This window comes from Brachyhypopomus gauderio, chromosome 21, assembly GCF_052324685.1.
Source record: "Brachyhypopomus gauderio isolate BG-103 chromosome 21, BGAUD_0.2, whole genome shotgun sequence".
Classification (NCBI taxonomy): domain Eukaryota; kingdom Metazoa; phylum Chordata; class Actinopteri; order Gymnotiformes; family Hypopomidae; genus Brachyhypopomus; species Brachyhypopomus gauderio.
The window spans coordinates 2,116,840-2,139,167 of NC_135231.1; the positions used below are offsets into that span (position 1 = coordinate 2,116,840).

The 22,328-nt window shown below is 38.4% G+C and overlaps 1 protein-coding gene across 10 annotated transcripts in view; it reads right to left on the reverse strand.

The window, feature by feature from the left end:
* Nucleotides 1-22,328, reverse strand: part of cntn3a.1 (contactin 3a, tandem duplicate 1) — an 87,259-nt gene that overhangs the window by 38,308 nt on the left and 26,623 nt on the right. For 7 of the 10 annotated variants that reach the window (XM_076984403.1, XM_076984401.1, XM_076984399.1 and 4 more), the window contains 3 exons: nt 21,967-22,106; nt 11,625-11,757; nt 5,654-5,829 (listed from right to left, as the gene is read on the reverse strand). In XM_076984403.1, coding sequence (XP_076840518.1) covers nt 5,654-5,829; nt 11,625-11,757; nt 21,967-22,033 — 376 coding nt within the window. In that variant the 5' untranslated portion in view covers nt 22,034-22,106. Of the gene's footprint in view, nt 1-5,653; nt 5,830-11,624; nt 11,758-21,966; nt 22,107-22,328 lie in introns of those variants that run through there. The other 3 variants (XM_076984407.1, XR_013122798.1, XM_076984408.1) reach the window with 3 other exon arrangements.

A 22,328-nucleotide genomic window follows, 5' to 3' on the forward strand; every position in this document is an offset into this window, starting at 1 on the left:
ATTTAATTCAAAGAAAATGAGACAAAAGCAAATTAATGGTCTGCTCTGAGGACTTTTAGGTAGCGTACGTCAGAGGTGGGGACTCGAGTCACATGACTTGGACTCGAGTCAGACTCGAGTCATTAATATTAAGACTTTTGACTTGACTTGAAAAAATATTCAGAGACTTAGACTTGACTTGGACTTTTACACCAATAACTTGGGACTTGAATTGGACTTGAACCTGTTTACTTGCAAAGACTTGATTTTTTTTTTTACCCCAAATCTAAATTTTAAAATGCATATTAATATTTATAAAGTGCGCCCCATTAATTTCATTTCCGTCCTTCTGACGCAGACCAGCGTTACACCAGATTCTGTGACCGTCGAGTTTTGTGACCACAGGGGGCGCTATTTCACAGTTTCTGTTCAGAGGCACAAACGCTTTACGAATGCTACGTAAACTACGCTGATGCACTTTCTTTACTCGTTTTGTTGGTGTCCACGAGCCAGAATATGACAGATGTTTATATTTACATTTATCGTCTCTTAATTACTTAAATGTACTTAAACAAGATTTACCATCCCCTCACCATTGCAGCCAACAAAGAAATCATGAATGGGATGTACAGGTGAGCCTTTTTAACTGGGGTCACCAATTCTGACGGCAGCCATCAGAATATGTGACCCCACTGAATCTCCAGGTAACAATAGTAGCCTACACCGTGACCCCACAATAACAGAAAACAATGAAAAAATAACCCTAACATTTTATTTAGTCTATCTTTAAACATTTTATCCAAATGTTTAGAATAACCATTCGTAATGACAGCATCTTGCTTACGATGAAGCTTGCTATTTTCGTGTAAAATGATGTAACGAAACATTCTTGTTTAAGTACATTTATGTAATTAAAAGAAGATAAAATGTAAATGATCTGTCATCTTTTGGCTGGCGGACACCAACAAAACGAGTAAACGCATCAGCGTAGCATTCGTAAAGCGTTGGTGCCTGTAAAAAAAAAAAGACTCGAAAGGACTTGAAATTCCAAGTTTCAGACTTGGGACTTGACTTGACGGTTGCCTGTCTTGACTCGAGACTTGACTTGAGTTGATTGTCTTTGCTTGAGACTTGACTCGGGACTTGAGGATAAAGACTTGGACTTACTTGAGACTTGCAAAACACTGACTTGGTCCCACCTCTGGCGTACGTCTAACCCAGTTACTATAACAAAACCATCATAAGTATTTAGCACTCTCTGACTATTATATGAGTATGTATGATTAAATGGCGTTAGCCCTCTCAGATACAACTGTGTTTACTCTTCTCTTCAGTCTGAGTAGAAGATGCGATGCTTGTCTCCAGAACTGCACGTTATACTCAAAGATTTCACATGCAGCATCTTTGAAATACATTTCCTTAAAGTGGCAGATCTAACCACGAGCAGGAAATAATCCTCGCCTCCCTCATTATTTAGAGGCCACCTGGGTCCTACTCTGAATTTGATATGAGGACTTTTTGCCACTTGAAAGTAGTGATCTTTTCCAGGGATATTAATATCCATTTTGGTGATGCACAAAACTCTCTAATAAAAGCATTTGCATCATTATTCGGCTTAGTGGGCACTCCTCAAAACAAAATTCAGTGTACATATTACAGCGGGCCCACACTTGATTTAATACTGACTTTTGCCAACAGTAGAGAAAATATATTGTCTCCCCCAGCCCATCCCATGCTGTCTCAGGCCATTATCTTGTTTTGCATAAATGACACTTTCTCCTTTGCTTTCTCCACTGCTTCGTGCCATCACATCTGCCAACAGTGCCCTGGCTTCTCTGAAAACCTCCCCAATCTGTCAGTTCTGACTGGCTTGACTTCCACTCCCATAGAACTCGACTGGGTGACTGAGTACACTTGACTCAGCTTTGTGTAGTACCTTACTACCTACTCTAAATAAAGTTAATTATTTAACGTTATTTACATTTACATTTATGGCATTTAGCAGACGCTCTTATCCAGAGCGACTTACTTAGAGTTATTTAGAGTCATCACTTGATTACTCTATCCCCTTAATGTAATTACTTGATGTAATTACTACACCTTGATGTAATTGCTACACCTTTGCACACCAAAACAAGCCAGTCGAAAGCTAAAGTGAAAATGTAAATAGGATCTAACTGATCAAGAACTTTTTTTAATTGAGTGGAGTGTTCTATGAATGAGCTATGTTCTAATTATTTAGATTGAGCTCTAACTGAAGTCAACAAAAATAACTCTAGATTCCTCTACAGCACAACACTGAAACCAGCCAGAAACCAGAGCAGGTACTGAAGCACTTGCACACATCTCCACAGCAGCACTGACTTAATGCATTTTTAATGACTAAACTGATAACAAAAGATACAACATTCAGGCCACACTACTCGTCTCAGATAATCACACACCTCTTTCAGCCAAACATTGATATCAGAACTCGAGCAACTGGAATCTTATAGACCAAACGAGCAAACAAATGTAACTCTACCAGTTTCTACAATAGGTACTTAATGAAGAAACCATCCCTCTTAACACCAGTCAATCTGAACATTTACACTGGCTAGGTTGTGGCTAGATCTCTCATATTAGCTGTCATCAAACTACTGACTAAGAAACCCAACCTTAATCCCAGTGTAGTGTCAAACTCTAGGCAAGTCCTAAAGCTCTCCTTTATCTCGAAGCTTTTAGAAGAGGTTACAGCACAACAGTATCTCTGCATTTTTGCACAGAAGCCAAATTCATGAATTATTTCAATGAGGATTTAAACTTCATCACAGTACAGAGACTGAGTTAGTAAAAGTGGTAAATAACTTATGACTGACCCAGGCTCAGGGCTGACTCTCTTTGACTGTACCACTTCATATCAGTGCAGCTTTTGACAGCATATACCATATATTACACAGAATAGACAATATTGCTGGAATTACATTAATAGCGCTGTACAGGTTCGAATCCAAATCAACCTCACCAGAACCAGTTTGTAAATATGAATGAGGATTTATCTGCATACATAAATGTCAAATTTGCTATCCCACAAGGAACGGGTATTTGTACACATTGCTTTTCATCGATAAGCTGATGATATGAAACTGCATCTATTAGACAAACTACAGAACAAGCAACCTGATATGATTAAAGAGTGTGCAAAATATATATATAAAAAACGATGCTAAGAAACTTCCTCCAACTTAGATAAAATAAAAGTATATATATAAAACCTGGTGCAACATTTGACTCTGATCTTTCCTTTGATGCTTATGTTGACAACATTACCATTTGCAACAGCCTATCTTCACATTTTCACATTGCAAAAAGCTGAAAAATATATTCTCGCTAAATGATGCAGAAAAAAAACAGCACATGCATTCATCCCCTCAAGGTTAGACCACAATGACTTGCTGTCTCAAATGTTCCATTAGGTGTCTAAACGAGCTCCAGCTAATCGGGGATGCTGCAGTTAGAATCCTGACAAGAACCTTGAAAACCTACATATTCTGTGAGGTGTTTGGTTTGATAAAAGGTTCTCAGCTTGGGAATCGTGGCCACATATAATTACAGGAAACTGGAAAACTGAAATGTTTTTTTTTTTTAAACCTCTTTCATGTGATCACTCAGACTCGCTAATGGCGGCTAGGAACGGTACAGATGTCTCAGGAAGCCCTCATGCCCGTGTTAGCTTCTGGATCTCCCCTCTTAGCTAAGCTGCTATGGCTGCATCATCCAGAGTCCCTGCTGGTACAAGGACATCTTAAAGTATCATGCGGTAAGCACACCTCTGTGCATACTTAACAATCTGTGGAGTCTCTCCGTCGAGCTGCACCTGTAGCCCCACCACCTGATTGGACGCTGATGCGAGGCTGCAGTTTGCTACCTCTGACTGCTTCCCCTCAGCTCCTCCCCTCCAAAGAAGGATAGGTTTCTTTTTAAGTCTGGTCCTCCAAGGGTTCTTCCTTACAGCATTCAGTGGAGTTTATTCTTGGCTCTAACACTATTGTAATGCAGCACTGAAATATATATATAGTTAAAACTGTTTTTTTTTTTTTATGAAATAGAAGTTCATTGAATTATTAGTGTCTACACATGTATTTATTAATTCTAAGACTGTACTATGCAGACCTTAAAATGTCATTAATGTAATTAATTTTATTAACTAAATTTAATAAAACAAAAAATTTAAATTCAAGACAAAGTCAAGACTTGTTTGTAATTTTATATACATTTTTAATTGTAATAACCAACCACAACATTTTTATCATCGAACAATTAATTTGACCTTAAAAGACCATATTTCGAAAATCTCCACGCAGCTTAAAATGTTAGCAGTGTTATGACTTACTCCTGAGAGACTTTTAATTATACCACCCACTCTTTGTCTGCACTGATTCACCCGAACATGCTCAAACACCAGATAATTATATTGTACAAGGGTGGAGCAGATAAAGGTTATAAGATGAGATATCCACAGTGTCTGTTGCTTCAACCTCTGTTGGTTGACTGGCACCTCAATGTAGAACTAGCTGGACAACCGATGCACCAATAAGTATGACACATAGGCCAGGTCAGGCCCAGGTAATAGAGGAAATATTAATAATGTATAAAGGCTGGGGGTCTTATGACAGTGTATTCCTTCTCTGGATTCTGATGGATGCTGGGGCTGTTTATAAGCTTGTCCTGAGTCCAACCGCAGGAAACAGACATCGAGATTCAATCTCCTGCAACCATCTATCATGCCGTATCGGAGCTGCCATTAACATTGTGAGCCATCAAAAGAGAAGCACCAAGTTCACCTTGCCATCAGAGCTCCCTCCTGGCGCGTATCATAAAAGAGACAAATGTGAGCAGTAAAACATCAGGTTCAAGCGCTTCGCCAAGGACCTCCACGATCACATCAAGCCCATCACAAGCACTTTCCTGAGCCAGGCCTTGGCAGTAAACAGGAAGGCCTGATTCCTCAGAGCGCGAGTGATCAAACCCAGGATCAGAATCATACCAAACTTGAGCTCCTTACTGACAAGGGAGAGGATAAGCCTATGTTGATCCAGGGTTTCAACTGTGATATTTTTGCAAGGGTTTTAGGGCAAAGTTAGTAACTATCAAGAACGGTGCTGCCTTTAGCTATGAAGAAAAGTAGTGATGTCATCTCTGACTGATATACACACATACAAAAGTGGAATGCTATAGCAATCCAAAAGCTCTTCTGACTTTTACACTGTTATCCCTCCAGACTTCTTTTTAATAACTGTAATAATATTAGGATATATTGCTTCTGAAACATTCAGTACAACTACATAGAAACTATTATGAAAGATTAGTGATTTCAAAAGTGAGGATTGTGTCTCGAGTTGCTGCTTGGTTTGTTGGAGTGTCAAGGATTAAAGATGATTAAACACTGAGAAACATGGGCCACAGAACCACAGGCTTCCTTTCCTGAGTAGAACATCTTACCATTGTCCATCTGCAATGGAAGATTCCTCACTGAATCGTGATAGCAAAAAGAATAACTCAGCCAGCATCATCTGTGCTCTATTAATACTACTATCAAAATTAACAAATGGAATTCCCAACAGATTTTCTGTATTTGGAGTCTACATTCTAAACACTCCAAAAGAATAAAAAAATAGCAATAATAATAACTCACAGGCAATGTGGAGACTGGCCTCTCTGCTGAGGATGGTCCCAAAGGAGTTGGTGGCCAGACACTGGTAAATACCAACATCCTCATCTTTATTGAGTTGACTGATGCGAAGGTTTCCTCCTGAGACGATGTAGCGAGAGCCAGGGCGAAGAGAAATGAAGGTGTCGTTCATTTTCCACCTGTAAAACACAAGCTTAGCTAGTATGGAGGTTACAGGCTAAAGGGCTGTGGTGTTTGATCACTGATCACAAATCAGAGGAAGAGGAAGAGGCAGAGAAAGTAAGCAGGATATTCCTGTAAGAACTTCCATCGCATTCATTTTGCCCTTGAACATCTTTGCTTTTTCCCATGTGGCCAAACCTATCTTGGACTTGGCAAACGTTCCTGACACTCAGCCCACCAAATAGTCTGTGAGCTATTCACACAGTCACTTAATGGCATGGCTTCATCAACCTCAAGATGTGATTACAAAACAAATCCAGACATAGTTATCATGTCAGTACAGATGTTCAAACAAATAAGACTGTCTGCATATACCACAGCAGACAAAAGTAATTGTTATTGATGTATAAAGTAACCATAGAGCAGTATTAATCATAATAGTAAGTAGCAAGACTAATTCTGAACCTGTAGTGAATTTATGTTGATTGAAAGAACTATTTAGTACACACTGAAAGCAGTCTGTACCCAAAAAAAACCCTTAATTTAATTTCTTTCTTTGAATAGACATTCTGAATCTAGATCACAACAAGAAACTGTGATGCTGGCAACTAAATTCACAGTTATAGGACTCAACATTCCTAGAAGGTCCCGATGCAAAAGTAAACCCTTTAAACCCTCAAAGAACATTATATAATAAAAGTGGACCTCGAATTGTTACAGGATTTTAAGAACATTAAAATTATTTACAGATGTTAGAGATGTAAACTGGAAAAACCGCACAAAAAATGAAGCAGAGTAACCATTCCTTTGATAGAATTTTTTAATGCCTGAAAGGGTAATCATAAAAATGAACACCGTTTAATGACATTAGAGTGACTTGTTAGACTCTAATTCAAGATTTCACCGAACATTCATCGTTTCCACCATTTAAATGGCAGTTTGAAAGTCTGCAACTCTAAGCTGAAACCAAGAGAGTGAATGGGATAAATAGCAAGAGAGAGAGAAAGAGAGGGAGGGAGGGAGGGAAGGAGTGTGTAAGAGAGAGATTGCAGCTAAAGTGATAAGACATTGAAGAAATAGCTTTTCAAGGCTGAATTAAGTTCAAATTAGACCCAGTTTGAGCTGAACTGTCGAAATGGAACTTTCACAACTTATTCAGAAGTGAAGCAATATGGTTTCTGAGTTTTTCATCCCGATCCTTATCTACTACAGCATCCTAAAAAACAGCCCTGATAAATAGCTTTCAGGGCTATGGAAGCTGAGTGGGCATCTGTCTGATTAAACTGATTGGGCGATAGGATTTTAGATCTAGAATCAAAGAGATTCAGATGAGGAAAATCAAGAACTGCAGTGACAACTCAGGGGCCCCTCTGTAGCCTAATGGTAGCTGTGGATGGATTTGAGCAGGACAAATTAATGTGCCCTTGTCCACCTGAAATCTTCTTCTTCTTCACTAAAAAGACATGTGCTCGTGACAGAGAAATGCCTCCAAAGTTTCCAAACTTGAGCTCAAAATTGTCAAAATAATTTTGACACTTCTGCAATGTGAACCCTTGCTTGGGAACCTTAACTGTCCACTTATGTCATAAAATGGCGCTAGCACTAATAAATAGATGAGTTCAACAAGATGGAAAAAGCTGTGTTTTAACTGATGAAGGACAGAAGACCCCAAATAAGCTATTGTTTCATAATATTCAGAGGTATGCAAAATAATAAACACAGCAGAAAGTACATGCATAAAACCTTCATAATTTCCATTCTTTAGGAAAATCACATGTGCTAGCCCTGAGCAGGCTTTGTGGAGCCTACTTTTACTTTTCAAGTGTTTTCAGTAAAAACACTTTCAAGACACTGCTTTCTTTAACATCCATTTACTTCTATGTTTTCTGTGACGGCCAAGGAGTGCAAATAAACAAGGAAGCGATCATGCCAGTCTCAGGAAAAAGGGAGGATTTAATGGATAAAGTGCACAAACTCAAAACCCGTGAACTAATCCAGATTAAGGGTACAATAACCAGCAGTCAGCTGGTACAAAGACACAACATATATAGACAGACAAACAACCCTCAGGTGTCGGGTTTCCTAATGGGCCCCGCCCACCTGAGGGACGAACACAATGCAACACCGATAGGACAACATGAAATTCTGCCGCTGCAGATGGAGGTGGCCCGGCAGGAGCCTCCATACTGTGACAGTTTCTTTAAGGGCTGATCAATGGTTGTGGATAAAGAGAGCACAGAGTTGCTGAGGAAATGCATCATGAAGGTGGGAAAACACTATTCAAACAGGACATATAGGTGTCAAAGCCTCATAATGTATCATGTTTGTATAAACAAAACAATACAGCTCAATTTCGAGAGAGGGATACGAAATTCACTTGGCACTCATGAAGAAAAAGTCCTCTATCATATACACTACAGCAAAATACACTCTAACCATCCTGGCAGGCTGTCATGGAGAGCAAGCATCTTCTAAGTGTGACGGAGTCTTAATTCCATGAAAACAAGACAAAATAGTAGATATTATAAACTTGGAAGTCAAAAGTTCCAAGGCTTGACATCAGGCTTTATTCTTCAAAGGTGTTTTTTGTTCATTTTGTTTTGCTTTATGAAGGATAAATATTCTAACACTGAGCATTTTCAACAGAACACAAACAGATCACTGGTGACCTACTTTCAACATGAATAGGCAGAATATGGATGCCCCAGCTGGTGACGGATACATCCCTTCATCCAGGGACAGACTGCAGAAAACAACATGTATTGAGGTCTAGTGTGCTCCCTTGCCTGCTGTTATAAGTTTTTTTCCCTCCTGAATATTGTGGTGTCCACCACATGTCCTGGGGGGCTATGGCCTAATGGGCAGGCAGAGAGTAGTGTAGTTAAAATGTTCATGTGTGTGTGTTGGCTCAGTTTAGTCATGTTTCTTGTGAGTTTATGAGTATGGGCAAAATAACATTACTGTTCTTCTGAAGTTAGTTCTCCCCCTCAGCTCCTCTGTTTAGTTTAACTCACCCTCTGTCTGCTTTGCGAGTCTGTCTAAAGAGTACCATACAATGTAAAGGGGGTAAAGTAAACCTGAGATGGCATTTGCAATTTTACTGAAGCCAAGCAGGAGCAAATTCCAAGTTGGTAGGATAAGCAAGAATGATTTGATCCAATGACATGAAAGACTGCCTTAGGTGTCCTGAGAAGAGTGTTTGCTGAAGCACAAGTATATGAAACTATAATATCTCAAGAACAACCAATAATCACTAGCTGTAGTTGCTTCAGTTCCAGGAATAATTGCTGCTTTGAGCAATGGGGATTCTGTCCCTGCACCTTTGGAACAGGGGAACAGGGTTTCCACAGAACAAAGTGGTCTGCAGCCAAACTGCACTCTACCCTTTTATTGTCTAAACCTGCTAAATCTGCAGGATCATTATTTATTTATTAATCTTGAGGCTTACCGAATGATCTTAATGAATGATTCAGTAACTACATTGAAACTAGTAATGAAAAAGTATGTAGTTATTTTGGTGAGAAATGAGATTGTGAACCCACTGGTGGACTGTCCCATAAACTCTCAATGATGGTTCTCATTGCCATACATTTGAATCACATCAGCTAATATTGAAGAAATTCAACTAGCCATGTTTTTAATGGCAATAAGATGAATCTACAAATGAATCCACAACTGAAACCATATTTCATAAAAGTCTCTAAATTGTGTGTACAGTATGCTTAACAGAATGCTATCAGTTGTTCACAGTAAACCACAGAAGTGAGAACACCCCTGTGAAATGTTACTTAAAAGATTCAAAACTGTACACTTCTAGATAATTACATTATTTTTAAGTTTACAAGTATTTTTTCTTATGAGCAACCCAAAACAGATACTTTTGAAAAGATATGTTTACAATACAACCCCAAAGTGAAATAAATAAAAGTGAATACACCTGTGATCACAGGCATACCTCTGCCTGTGAAAACTTGTGGTCGTTGAAACAAAACTAATTATTACAACTATGATTTCCAATTACCCAAATCACATGAACATGGTTATAAAATGACCTGGAGTTTGAACTTTTGGGCTGTCTGTGAAATGAAATATGTAATCTGGATCAATCACAAAGAAAGAAAATCATACAGAAAAATCAGTCTACAACAAAAAAGTCACTTGAAACCTGCAGTAATTGGGGACAAGCCATACTGGCTATCTTCCTAAAGTGACACCATGGGCAGTGTGCTGCTTGCACAGTCTATCTCTGAAAAACAGGTGAGAACGTCAGACTTGACACAGGGGTTATCAATGGATACCTGAGTTTCTGCGACAGCTCAGGCAGTGTGAAGTACATTGCACATAGAGTAAATGTCTATGGACAGCATTGAGGGGGGAAAAAACAGCTTGCTCTTCGGCAGAGAAGCAACAAGATTAAATTTGAACATGAAAAGAAGTCTGATGAGCATTGGGAACACGTTCTTTGGTAAGACGAGACCAAGATACATTTGTTGGGTTCAGATGGGGTCCAGAATGTTGGTGTGAACTGCGCCAGGACTACCACAGTGAACGCATAGTTCTTACAGTGATGCACAGTGGGAGTATGATGATGTGTGGTGCATGAACACAAAAGGTGTTGGGGAGATGACATTTCTAGATAGCACCACGAATACCTGTGGATGTTCCAAAATATTGGCTGACAAGATGGCTCCCGGTCTCCAGAAGCTTGGCAGAAGAAGAATATTCTAGCATAACAATCCAAAGCTGCCAAAACCACACACGAGTTTTTATGTAAGAAAAAATTGGAAACTATGACCTCGGCAAGTATGTCGTCTGACTTGAAACCAAAAGAACACCTTTGGGGTGTTTTAAAGAGAAAGGCAACAATCCTTCCAGGACGAGCATCTGAAAAACATCTAAGGAATGAAAGAACCTCTAAAGAACACAGCATCGGTGTGCTCCATGCAGAGTAAGACTGAGCCAGTCTGTCATCAAATCATATTCAAAGATTTGAATCTCAGTGATGACAGGTGTATTGACTTGTTTCACTGGATATCTATTGTGGGGATTTTACTTTTAATATAATAAACCTAAACCTATCTAATATTTTACACCAAACAAAATACCCTACTGTTCAAGATTTACTTTTACAATTTCTGATAATACGATACATTTTTAAATCAATTGACATTCAGTACAGGGCTGTACTCACTTCTGTAGTATACTGTAAGTGAACCTCTACTGACAGTTTGTCAGATGCCAGCAGATACTAGATTTGACTTAATAAATTAGTTATGAGAGATCGTTTCATGAAACGTGATGTGTATGAGGTAAGACATGTGTAACTTGTAATATACAGTCGACAGCTGCACTGCCCTGTGAAGTGAAACTCAAGGCCCAGGAAGTTACAGTACATGTGAGGCATAATTTTCCAGAAAATGTCAAATTCAGGTCATGATTTAGGTCATGGACTTGTATGAACTGACCTATGACACATGATGAATAATTTTGAGGTTAACCTCATAGAAAAGTCCATTTATGCACGATAAGCTCTTTTTGAACTGCCAAGCTACTAAGGCTTTGGTGTTCAGTGATATTTTCTGAGAGAGGACATCAAAGCTGAAGTTAGTTTACTAGCAAGAAGAAATAATCTCCTAGCAGCTCTGAGGTGGACCTTCAAAAAATCAAATTAGAACCATTTCACAATTTGGTTTTCAATGACAAGTTACAGGAAATACACACTAAGATGTATGGATGACAGCAAGAACAAAAAAATTCTCTTACAAAAATCCAAGGGATAGGGGTTCCTCTGTGAGGCAGAGCAGACTCTCACCTGTAAGTTGGGGGTGGATACCCCTGAGCCTCACAGCTGAAGGTAACCTCCCGACCGGGATCGTCAGAATGCAGGGGGAACACAATACTGCCCGGCTGCTTGATGAAAACTGGCTTCAGAGGAACATTGCTCTCTGAAGGGTATGGAAGAAAGAAACAAGTAGTCAGGACTGTACCTAGCATCCTACGCAATGAAGACTGCAAACCCATGGTACAATGGTGGATCTGAAAAACCTCAAAAGTAGAAACAGAACCATAAATGCTGCTTATACTAGACTTTGGAGTTCTTTATTTTTTACCAAAGATCCGGTGCCATGTGATTATATGTTTGTATTTATATTCTTAGCTTTGGTTAAAAGTATGGTTAAGCATTAGCAAGTGCACTATTGTTTTCACATGCGGTGCAGTTATATATTATTGCATTAAAAGTCCATGAAGTCTACCGCAGTGTTTAGTTTGTGCTGTAGCTGTGTGTGAAGCACATCTATAAAAAGGGCAAAAGAAGGTGAAAAACAACACAGCTCTACCACAACAGTCAATGAAGGATCAGATAAATTGAGAAACATCACAAAACAGGAAGATAGTCTGAAGAACTCAAAATATCTGGATGAGTCATAGTATTACACTGACCTTTAGGGTCAGCCTACTGAAACTTTTATTAAATCAATATACTCATCACCATGATAATTCACCATATGATTCATCACGTATGATTCATCAAGCATGAGGAACATTTTGGTCAGGTAACTACTTGCAATATTCAGTATATTTACTTAGAATACATTGAGTTATTCACACAGTTATCAATGATAATCCATTTAATTGACTTTAAACTGATTTTTGGCCTGTCAAGGCATTTGTTATGTCTTATACCTCTAGGGCCAATTCTCATCTCAACAAGAGTAAGTTTTATTTTATTAATAATGTCTTTATTGGAGTTATTTTTTTTATAATTCTATGCACTTTCAAAATCTTGTTGGATATTTTTTCTTTCAAAGGTCTTAAAATCCAGTCCTTGCTAGATATAAGGACTCCTCTACGAAATAAAAATCTCTCTAAATCAAGACCTTACGGACCAATTATGGCATTGTTAATTTGCATTGGAAGGCTAATGCACCTCTGAAAACACAACTATTACGTAACAGTGCCAACAATAGTCGGGGAGATTTATTGTTACTCTTTCTCATCACAGATGCACTGAGTGAGGAAGTGTAGATTGTCGAGGACACGGACATTTCCAGGACACTGTAAACAGATCCTCAATAAAGTTCATCTGTAGGTCATATAATAAACTATGTAATTATTAAATAAACTATATACATCAATATACAGTATAAACAAACACAGGACAGCAGGTTGGAGAGAAGTCAACAGAAGTTTGGATGTGGGTAACAGGGTGCACAGAATACTATTTTACATCTATTTTTTGGTGTATGCCGATTACTTGCAATATCCCATAGCAGCTTGAACACTGTCAGAGAAGCAGACAATATACATATTAAAATGAGTAAAGTGTCATCACGAGTAACTAGGTGCAGTAGGTACTTCAGTAGATGTGAGAAGAGGGCTGAGGTAGCACTTCAGTTTGAATGTGTATGTGTCTGTTTGGCAGAGATGTTCAGCAATCTGACTGCTTATGGGAAGAAAGTTCTAGAAGCCTTGGACCAAATGCTCTGTAACCTACATCCAGATTGCAGGGTTGTAAACAGACCATATTGGGAGCCATTGAGATATTTCCTCAGGCTGCAGGTCCTCCATATACAGTGCTTGTTGTAAAATATCCTTGATAGCAGGAAAACTCGACCAGCATTAGTCAATAAAATATCAGACAAGTGGAGAAAAAGTAGTAACACACAAAGGAAAGGTAGTTTTTCCACCATGTACTGCAGTTTCCTGTCTGAGGCAGGGTAATTTCCATACCAGACAGGTGATGCTGTAGGTTAGAACGTTCTACATAACGCTTCCGTAGAAGCAGCTAAGGATCAGTGTGCATCTGCCAGTCTTCATCAGTCTCCTTAGGAAATAAGGGAGCTGCTAAGCTTTCTTCACAAAGGAGGAAGTGCACAGGGACCATGAGAGGTGAGTAAAGTTTACTGCTTACCAGCTTCCGAGCTATGAGGGTGTTGAACACTGAACTGAAGTCTGTGAATAGCATTATAACATAAGGGTCCTTGCTGTCCAAGTGTGATAATGAAAGGTGAATGGCAAAGGTTATCGCTCTGTGTATTGGTTTTTCTTTTAAACATACTGCTGGAGCTTGAGTGTTGGTGGGATGGAGTCCATAATGTGAGCCATGACCAGCCACTCAAAGCACTTCATGACAATTGGGGTAAGTGCATCAGGGCAGTAGCCTTTAAGGCATGTGACTGACGCTTCACATGGGTTCACTCCCAGCAGGGTCCTCCTCACATCAACCACAGTCACCGAATTTGGTCGCCAGCAGGAGGTGCAATCCTCATTCCCACTACGCTGTTGAATGCTTCGGAAATGGCGCAGAAGACAATAAAAAGCAAAGCACCATCATTTTCTTATATATGTTTACTCGGATCCATTCAGCAATGCTACTTTCTTTTGAACTTACTCTAGTGATCATTGTTTTGTAGTTAGCTTACCATTTTCCCCTGTTAGCAATGGAAATCTAATAATTATTTCTACTTGTGCTTACTTGTTCTCTTGTTCTTAATCTTCACAATAACGTCTTTCATTAACTCTTTAACTTCATTATTTCAGTGCTAGTCTGACAATAAAAATAACAGGTCTCATTGATAATGCTAGAGCACCTTTCTGGACTGGATATACTAATGAATATCACCTTCTGAATATGAATCAAAAATATAATGAGAATGCCGACATACCTATATAATTTGGTGTGTATCCAGTTAAAGAGAGGTAGAATATGAAATGCAAATAAAGTTGAATATCAAACTGTTTTTCTTCCACTAATGTGAAGCCAATACATTCAGGCTGATTCCATTGGTAATGGCAGCCATGTACACACCTGTGCCTATAGATTAGACACTATAGACAGTAGCACCAAAACAGCACAGCACCATGAAGACAGGACATTGTAGTTGGAATTAAAACGGGATATTTTGGTGGATTCAATATTTTCCTACAGATAGTTATTCAACATCATTGGTTATGAAGGTAGACTGTTAATTCATTCCTGAAGCCACAAGAAGCAACCAAAAGATACAAAACAAAAGATACTAAAAGAAAACAAAAAGAGCAAAGGCAAACACGGACTTACAAAGGTCAATGAGCAAACCCAGGCTAGTTACACAAAACAGACCAAGTGTCTGCAAATACACTGGGCACCTTAAATCAATTCAGATCACCCCTCTTTTAATCTGAAACAAGCTCACATAATCTGCTGCAAACAGTAGTTTTGTGCTCCAAATGTTTCTTGTGTGTGTCAATATAATAAAGTTACCAAATGAATTTGAGGGGAAAGCAACTTGCTGGACCATGAATAAAGCTTTTATATTGCAATCTGAATACTGAAAAAAGACAATAAAACAAGTTAAAAATGCAGATGATTATCCAATAAACCTCCTCAAATGCATTCCATGATAATTTAAACAAAATAAATAGTGACATTAGCAGCATATTTGAAGGTATGAATTTTGATTGGTTCACTCCCAGTTGCTTTGCTCTAGCACAAGGGTTTGGTCAGCATCTATTTTGTTCACTAAATGGATTCTTCCATGGAAATGCAGTTAAAATGTTCTGTGTCTCTCAGTATATGAGTTTCAACATCTTTTTTCTGAACAGCTGTAAAGGAAAGAAAAAGGCAAACTGTTAGCCATTAGATATTAAGTGTTACCCAAGCTTACAGGAAGCTATTCCATGTTCTCACTAAATATTCTGTGGTGTGTTATGCATAGTATCCTTTTTATGTATAGTGGCATGGTTAACAGGTTAACACACGTATTATCTCTTATTAACTATAATTGCCTTGGAGTAAGACAGGATATTCCCCAACTAGGGAATAGGCATTCTCTAAAGAGCAAATATGGTTTGCATAATATACAAGTTAATGTTTTACTACAGGCCATAGCATGCAAAGCAAACTTACTAGAAAAGTATCAGAGCAAATGGTACACCTTAGCTTGTCCTTTGCAGATACATGTGCACAATAGACACGTTTTACTAATTTGAAATGAGTTACAATCTGGAAATGCACTATTGTGCTTTATACAGATTTTATACAGATCTAATGACAACAAGAAAAACAGAAAAGCTGTTTTCCTTTTCTCAAGAAAGAGCATTTGAGGTACACTCTGATTTTAGCCCATAAAGAGTAGCCATCATGGAACCTATAATCTCTGAAAATCAGCACATTTACAGATTTTATGCAACAAAGTACTAACCTCTAACCTCTCCACCAACCACTTCTTTTAGGTTTAGAATCAGCAGTGACTGCATGTTCAGATTCACTCCTTTACACCATAATTCACCATTATATGGCATTTGAAGTATTATTCTGAGTATGCAGTCCTGTAGTTGGAAAATGGAGAGAATACATGTCTAATGAGGTTACAAGAGTGCCTGGAATATCTAAAAATAAATATATTTAAAAAGTAATGTAAATGAGGGTCTTGTAAGCTCCATATTCTAATGGAATATGTCTTCTACTTCATGTAAATATTATGTAAATAATTCATCAAAATTCAATCATTATTATCGCTTTATCTTTTCTTATTGTTTGGGACCACCTATATAATACTGTCATTTTGTTTTGTACATTTATGTTCCATTATGAAATGTATTTACAGAAACAGTTATCAAATGCTGGCCAAAACTATCTTTGTACACTATTCAAAAGAGAGGCAGTTGGTGATTGGAAATCTTCATTTCATGTTCTTTTAAGAGAAGAATACAATTTTAAAAACTCATCACCTAGTAAGATAACAAACATGCCTACATAACAAACATTAAAGTACGAGAGAGGACATAATAAGATTATATTTAATATAGTATTATTAGTTTGAAAGACCCAAGGATAAAGAGCTATTGTATGATCTACACATAGTGATTTGATTAGATTAACTGTTGCAAACAGATTACAGGTCCCAAGGAATTGAATGTTCTTGCATAATTCCTTAATTTGTCATCAAGTATGCCCTTTTAGCAGCATGCACTATGCCATGCACCACCAAACCGTTTCCAAACTAGCTACATGGTTAAGGGATGAGCCCCCGTTCAAATTCCAAGTCCTTAATATATGTTTTTAGATCTAACATTGAAAAGGAAATAACTTCTATTATTCAATGATATCAGCATCAGCTAGAGAAGGAGGAAAAGTGTTCAGTCATAGAAAAGCTAGAGAGGTTCCTGCAGGTGCTGCCAGAGGGCTCAGTAGACCTGATGCAAACTGCTGAAATCCCTTCACTATAGAACGTGTTATATATATATATATATATATATATATATATATATATATATATATATATATATATATATATATATATATGAGTTAAAAAAACTGATCAGAAGCCAACGTTAATTTTGCCAATAAGACAAAAGTTGCAATGTGTATCAATTCATGAAGAGAAATGAAACTTTAAATTAAATCCTGGATATCTACAGAAGGATTCAAATTCAGACATTTGTCAAGGGTTTCAAACATGTACAAGGTGTTAGTGAAATATTAATGAGGGCAAATCTTAAACCATGTTGTTGCCTGGAGCTCTGGCGATATAATCAGCAGTGCCAGCGCTCTCGTGGATAGTCTGATTTGTGCCCACACACCAGAGCTGTCAGGGCAGACACTGTTACCCTAGAGTGATCTGCCCCTGACAAATTCTGAATACTAACACAAAGTATTAGAGAACTGACCTGTGAAAGGCACATTTCCACATTTTAGATCGACTTGCTTATGGATATCGGCCACCACAAGATGGTCGGCCAGGAAGGTGGAGGAGAGGGGGTAATAATGCAGAAAGCACTTTGAGACCCCAAATAAAAATAATCTCAAATTCAATAGTAGCTGACAAGCCGGTGAATTTAGACAGCTTACCTCAGCGTGAATATCCAGGCCCAGATGGGGGTGTGCGGGTGAGAAGGGGCAAGGCAGTTCATGCAGCCTATTTGATTCAGATTCAGGGGATTTATGTATCAAATGAAAAAGCCAATCTCATGGCATTAAGGCACCTTTCCCAAAGATAAGGCATCCATATACACGCCAGCAAACAATGCCACAGACAACACAGAGAGGTCTCCACAGTAGAGAGCGTAGCTAGTCTCACACATGGGCATGAGTTATTTTTTTTGGAAAATGTAAAAAAAAACATGAGAATGTCAGAATAAGGGATTCCAAATTAACAAAGCAGATTCTGACATACTAAAGAATTTGCTCAAGGGGCTTGATACACTCCTCTTAATTACAGGTGAAGCAGAGAGGAGAGCAAAATAATTATATTTGGATAATTAAGCATCTAAATATGTGACAATACTTCATTTAGATATTATCAATTAAAATTAATAAGTGAATTTTTAAGAATCCACCAAGATATCATTGCACTGTGAGCAAAGGACAAATAAGTAATCTTATTAAAAACTTCCACTTTGCATGACTCAAAACTTATAGGTGTAGCAATTAATCTTTACTCATAAGGTGAACAACTCAATTAGTCTCCAAACACAGCAATTATTTTAAGTATGCACAACGAATCCCACGGAGTATAATCCAATCATCCCTCTGATGTCCTTCTGGTGCAATACAACCTCATTCCAGATCTACTATGGCCATGGGGATTGGGATTAAATCTAAGAGACTAGATTGGAATTCAGGTTTTTCTTCTTTCATAAGCACAACAGACTCTGTCCTTGTACTGACTACAGTGGATTTAATGAGATGATATCAAGTTTCAGGACCATGTATTACTTATGCTTACCGCCCCTGAACAGCTACACTGAATAAAGATCCTTACTAATTTTGATCTGTACATGGCGTAAATCCCTGGTAGATTCTGTACAGTGATGATTGGCTGTTAGTGACACCTCAGAATAATTTGAATACCTTGTGATGTTATATTTGGTCAGTGCTCCATCTGGTCAAGGTCTGTGCTAATGAGGTGCTCCCGAATATTCTTGGGTGGTTTGCATTTGTGGGATCCATGTGAATGTGCATTTTTGCAAGATTATTGGAGCACATTTGAATTTGTAAAGGCTGGGAATTTCACCTGTCTTTTTTTTTTTTCTAGGATGTTCCCTAAACTGTACTGAATCTACAAGGACATCTGAATAGAAGTGGGTTCAGATGGTGCTAGCTTGGTCATTGGGTTGATGAAGCTGTTACAAAATGTGATGTTTGAACTGTTCTAAAGATGATTAGGAATTTCTTCATCACCACAGTGACCTCATTGCACCCCTTGGAAAGGCTCTGAGCAAGTTCTGTCTGGTTAAACATTTTTGATGTTGCTTGCAAGAACGCAAATATCACCTGTGTGGCGGTCAGACACTTGCCACATACTGATGAAGTGGACACGTCTGAGACAGTTTCATTCATGTTCAGATAGTCAAGATGAACCAATGTGCCGTGCTGTTCCCCTTTCTACTTATGCTCTCACAGAGAGTAACTACGATGTTAAAAAGGTGAGCTTCTGATTATTATTCTTGCTCTAGGGAAACAGACAGAGCAACCTTCACAGATCGCAGCAACCAGGAATATATCCAGAAAGCTATAGGCAAGTATTTTCCAACTCAGAGAGCTAATGCTACAGCTACAAGGACCACTTCAAATTGAATCACGGAATCTAGAATCATTAATCCAAACAGCGGCACCCCATGTCCCAGGACCTCCAAACAGGCCCATCGATAAGATACATAGACATAGAGATTATGAGACTGCAGGCTGGGGTTTACCTGTGGGCATTCATGTGACAGTTAGTAGGTGACGGAAATGTCAAGATTAATCTCACTTATAGAAGGTGCTTGCCATAAACCTTTGCCATAAGAGCAGGAAGGACATTTAAGTGTCTACACGATGCTACGCACAGAATTCAGAGGTATTGGCTGTAGGACTGGAGAGAAGGTGTAGCCATTTACCAAGGACATCTGACTGGTACTCTCAACCCCTATCCACATCTCCCTTTTGTAGGCATAGTCCTTTGCCCATTGCTGGTGATAGAGTCCATGGATTTAGCACCATCTGCGGTCATTGTGGAGAGGAAACCTCAATGAATACCGAGGGCCCTTGTGAAGGTCCTGGGTGCCTGCTAATGATGAAATGGATGGCCATATTTCACTGTTGTCAGCCAGAACATCCTGCTTCACACCACAGGACAATATCTCCTGGTAATCGGTTTGTTGTCAATAAATTCAGTTAACAACAAGTTGAAACAATATACCACTAAAACAGAAATACCACACTTTAGAACAGCTATGAAATCTACAATTACAATAATATTTTTTCTTAAAGTTTGCAACAATAGGCTGTAAAGGAAGGAAATCCAAACATTTCTTTTGACAATAAATGAAATAATGAGATTATGGACTAATATCCAGTCATCTGATTGTTTCTTATAGCAGAAAGCTATATATCAATATATGATCCTGGAGCAATGTACATCCAATAATTTAACTCATTTATGGGTGGTTGACCTTTCTTCACTTAGGATCTGCTGTAGTCCACTGAGCAGTAGTAATAAATCTCAGCTAAGTAGTTTAGATGCCAGACAATGATTTTCTGTCAGTTTGATGTACAGTTGTGGGTAGCTCTTTGTTGCTGTTGCATCTGCACAGTTGATATAATGGTTTGTAATTAGTGAGGGCAATGCACAGACATCATTTCACAAGCAAATTGCTATTAGATTTTTCAACAATGCCATTTTTCTTTTGCTTATTTAATTTCAGGAACCTTCCATTTTAACCTTTATTTGACCTTGGAATGCTTTTGAATGCAAAAGGGTTTGTAAAGACTAGTGAGGTCAAACATCCTTCATTACATACCACTCTGCCTCCCTCTAAATATACTGTACAGTTCAATAAAACAATGAATTTTAAAGTTCTATGGATGCATTACAAAACCTTTGATGAACAACAACCAAAAGAATTCCTGGATTATGGACCATCAGAAAGGTAAAAATTCAAATTCTAAAATGATACTATTTCAACAACAACAACAACAACAAAAATTGAATATAAAACAAATGTGTATGGGGACAGGTGTTTTTTCCCCTCTCTGCAATACATTATACAGTCTAACGCACTGAAGGAAGACCAAATCTAGTGGCTGGTCTTGCTACACATTTCTCATCTAGAGGTCACCTTTTATGAAGCCACTGCTGCACACATGAACTGCCCTTTCCAAGCACGTCCACGCTTCTCGGTGCTCGCTGTACCTTAATCAACCACCCCGGTGTGCGCATGGCCCGGTTCTCTTTTTGGGAGGGCTGCAGCACTGCTTCTAAGCTCTCTTAGGGAGTTCATCGTGTGCAGAGAGGCCAGGCCTGACACTACACCGCATCCATACCCATCCTCACTGTACTGACTCCAAACCACACAGCATGCATTATAGATAACCAGTTATGTTACTCGTGGTGATTCAAGGCAAGTTGCTTTTTTCAACTGTGAAAGAACCAGTGTGCACTGAAACACGACATTCCAACAGAGGAGCATCCTTTTATTCATAAATTCGGCAAGAGGGTGTCACTTTAAGTAAACCGAACATTGTAAAAAATCTAACTTAGCCACAGAAAAATGACATAGGATACTTTGTGTGGGAGAAGGTGTAAGCACTTCATCAAAAGAGATTAATGAAGGGTATTTTCTACTACCACCGAGCCAATAATCCTGCCCAAACCTGTGCTGATAAGGTAATCGCGGAGTGCTATATGTGTTACAACTGCTTTCTAAGTTCCTAAGTTTTCATTTTGTCATTCTTGCCCCATACTTTATCAATCAGCAACAAAATAAACAGCAGGTATGGAATAAAAATGGCACTTATTTAGCACGTGTCATAGTTATGAGAGTGAAACAAGTTATGAGAGTTTTGAGTTTCACTAAAAAGTGAAAGTGTCAAAAGTTAAATGGACAACATGAGCTCTCAGCATTTCAAGGTCTCAGAACACCTAGCCTCAAAGATTAAAGTTTTTCAATCCTTTCTTTATAAATTCATATGGTAATGCTTCTTTGTGCATTGATATGGTAATCTAATCCAAGATATACATTTACATTACAAAGCCAACAAACACCATAAAAGCCATCTCTCTTTAAGATTAGTGCCGTTGGGGAGTGTCACTTTCATGAATGGAATTCAGCCTTAATACTACAAGACAAGGATAAATATATGGCAGAGAATGCATTGAAATTGTTACGGATGAGGTCAAGATGCTTACCTGCAAGGCACCCAATCAATGACTGCAGCAGCAGCAGTTTCCATGGAAACCCCATTTTAACTGTCATAGGTCAGTGAAAGCTCACATTAAATCACAGGTAAATAGAATGCCGCCTTTGTCCAATCGTGAACCACCCTGGCCTAAAATCAAAAGACAAGACAGAAAGAGTTAACAAGAATAGAATATTCATATTCAGTCTTTACTTTGTAAGTTGATTCATCTGTTTTAAACCTGAAGAGGGTCAATACTAAACGTCTTGAACCTCGTTAGGGAACATAAAAAAAGGCAATTTACTCTGAGAACTTAAAAGTCCATTAATAGCAGTTAGAAACATATGTAACAGCATGGAACTGCACTTCAAA